The sequence below is a fragment of the Gavialis gangeticus genome, unplaced genomic scaffold (genome assembly GCF_001723915.1).
Source record: "Gavialis gangeticus isolate Ggan-Ray unplaced genomic scaffold, GavGan_comp1, whole genome shotgun sequence".
Classification (NCBI taxonomy): domain Eukaryota; kingdom Metazoa; phylum Chordata; order Crocodylia; family Gavialidae; genus Gavialis; species Gavialis gangeticus.
In genome coordinates, this window is record NW_017729024.1 from 180111865 (window position 1) to 180114425 (window position 2561).

A 2561-nucleotide genomic window follows, 5' to 3' on the forward strand; every position below is an offset into this window, starting at 1 on the left:
AAAAAACAATTTTGGGGGTTTTTTTTTTTTTTTTTTTTTTTTTTTTTACATGTTGCTGTTCTGAGTTAAGACAGGCTCCATTCCCTGGTAGCAACTTTCCGATACAAAAATTATGGTGTTAGGGCCTGATTTCCCTCAACTCCCATCGAATCTAGTGGAAACACAAGTACTCAGCACTTTGCATGATCAGGCCCTTAGGGAGTGAACAGTGTTGCACCCTAGTTTTGCTCCCGACGTCAGCATGTGCGACTGCATGCAGGCCAGGAGCACAGCTGTTGAATAGAAGGTGCTAGATCATTTCCGCAGAGCAGATCTGCACTTTAATAGCCTTTGGGCACAGACTCACTCGCCCCACTTGTATCTGAGCAGATCCAGAGTTCTGCCTTGGGCTTGGTCATTCAAGGGCACCTGGCTCCAGGGGCCCAATCCCAGCCTGCGGGGGTGGGCAGTACCAGGTCCCCAGGGGCCAATCCTGGCAAGCAGGGGCAGTGTAGGGTTTCAGGGCCCAGTCCCAGCACTTTGGGGCAGGGAGGGAGAGGTGCCAGCTCCAGGGCCCAATCCTAGTACACTGGGCTTGGTCCAACCTACAAACTAGTCCTATACCACTCATCTGGCTTGTAGGGCCAAAAGCTTGAGCACCATTGATCTAACATCCACTTTTGCCACTATCGGAGACAGGATAGTGAGCTAGATGGACCACTGGTCTGACCCAGTATGGCACTTCTCATGTTCCTACCTCCCCATACTGTCGGTCATCCCCTCCTCTCCACGGCTAAGTAAAATACGGATCATCATCCAAATGATGGACTGTTCGTGGTGAGGTCAGGATGGGCTGCTTCGCCTTTAAGGCACCAGCAGAAGTGCCATCTATAAGGTGGGGGGGCAAATCCTGGGCCTGATCCTGCCTCCATTCCAGTGACATCAGTAAACCACAGCTTCTCTTAACCCTGGGGTTTCTTGCTGCCAAGACTGTTGTGAGCTGCCAGTAATGTCCCGGACACAGGACAAACGTTCAAACAGGTGGCATGCTGAGCAGGCCATTTTTGTTTCACTGTAAGAGGTACTTTTCCTAGCCCAGAAAAGTGGTAACTGTTGCCCCAAATAAGCCTCAAAAGGGTTCTCTCTCCCTGTGACAGTTTAGGACCATTTGAAGAGGAAATCATTCTTCAGTGCCCTCTACGTATCCCACATACACAAACCCAGGTCTCCCTACTCAACTTCTCTTGGAAGCAATGCGCAGTTATTTACAATTTGCCACCTGAGAGAGTCTGCTTCCTTGACACCATTCATATTTAAATTCTGACGTTACTGATTTCATCAGTTTGACCATGATAACGTTCCCCAAGCAGCACCAACCCATCCACTCAGACTGAAAGCACCAAGGTTTTATACCACTTAACAATGCCCCAAGATTCAGAGGTTTAAGGCCAGAAGAGACAACTACAATCATCTGGTCCAATTTCCTGTGTAGCATGAGCCATAAAATTCTACCGAGTAACTGCTGCAACTGGAGGAAATTATTTTTCCCCCCTAAAGGGTATAGGGCCAGTCCATGGCCATAAGCCATTACATTTGGTAGGAGGTCGTGCAGTGTGGGTGTGTAGGGAAGGCACATTGCCACAGGGGTACTTGGGAAAATGGGGCCTTTACAACACACAGCACGAGTCATCCTCCCACTTCTATAAACTAGCAGTTCAGTACTCAGTAACAATCTAAAAGTGCTGCAGGGCTGACCAGCTGGGAGTGCTCAAGACTAATCATGTAGATAATGGCCTGCAGATGGCTTATGCTAGAGTAGCTCTGCAAACCCATGCATGAGCAGGGCAGACAGAGGGACACCACACTCTTGCCTTTACCACTTTCCTTTTTTAACCTGTCACCTCAAGCTCTGGTTTGGCAGCATCGAACACAAAGGAAACTGGTCTCTTACACAGTCCCTTACCAAATTTTCATTAGTGAGACGTGTGATTTCTTGCTGAAGACCAAACTCCACCTGAGCCTCTGGCGAGAGCTGAAGGGTCTGGAAAAAGGCCTGTTGCTGTTTCTCCATCTCCTCTCTCATAGCTTCCACCTGAGCTTTCAGAACCTCCACCTCTTCTTCATGCTCTCGTCTCTGATCCTGGAGCTGGGCTTCAAGGAGCCTGGGAGGAGGCAGAATAAAAGCGGATGTTAGAATCACTCAGTTGGACCTTGCTGTGCATTACCCCAGTGATTTCTGAATCAAGGCTGTGACTTCTGTTTGAGCTGCTGCAGCTCCTAGAAAAATGCCCAGTTTTGGTTTAGAGGCGAGTGCTGGAAAACACAGCCCATCATTCTAGGCAAAAATCAAGAGCAAGTTCCATTTGGCAAAGGGGCTACAAGACAATTATTTGAATTACCTCATTGCTATTTTAGGCATTGTAGCACTACCCATGAACGCGAGCCCAGAATACTGAGCCACTTTGTACCACTACAAAAATAAAGTGCCATGGGGACGTGCACACATGCAGCCTCCCGGCTGGAGCTCTACAAACTCACCTTAAAGGCCTGCTCCCCAGCCAGAGGGCTGCTCCTTCGGTGTC

The 2561-nt window shown here is 48.9% G+C and overlaps 1 protein-coding gene across 1 annotated transcript in view; it reads right to left on the reverse strand.

The window, feature by feature from the left end:
* Positions 1-2561, reverse strand: part of MYO5B (myosin VB) — a 98547-nt gene that overhangs the window by 21782 nt on the left and 74204 nt on the right. Inside the window, exon 11 of the mRNA XM_019518298.1 lies at positions 1943-2141. Coding sequence (XP_019373843.1) covers positions 1943-2141 — 199 coding nt within the window. The remainder of the gene's footprint in view (positions 1-1942; positions 2142-2561) is intronic.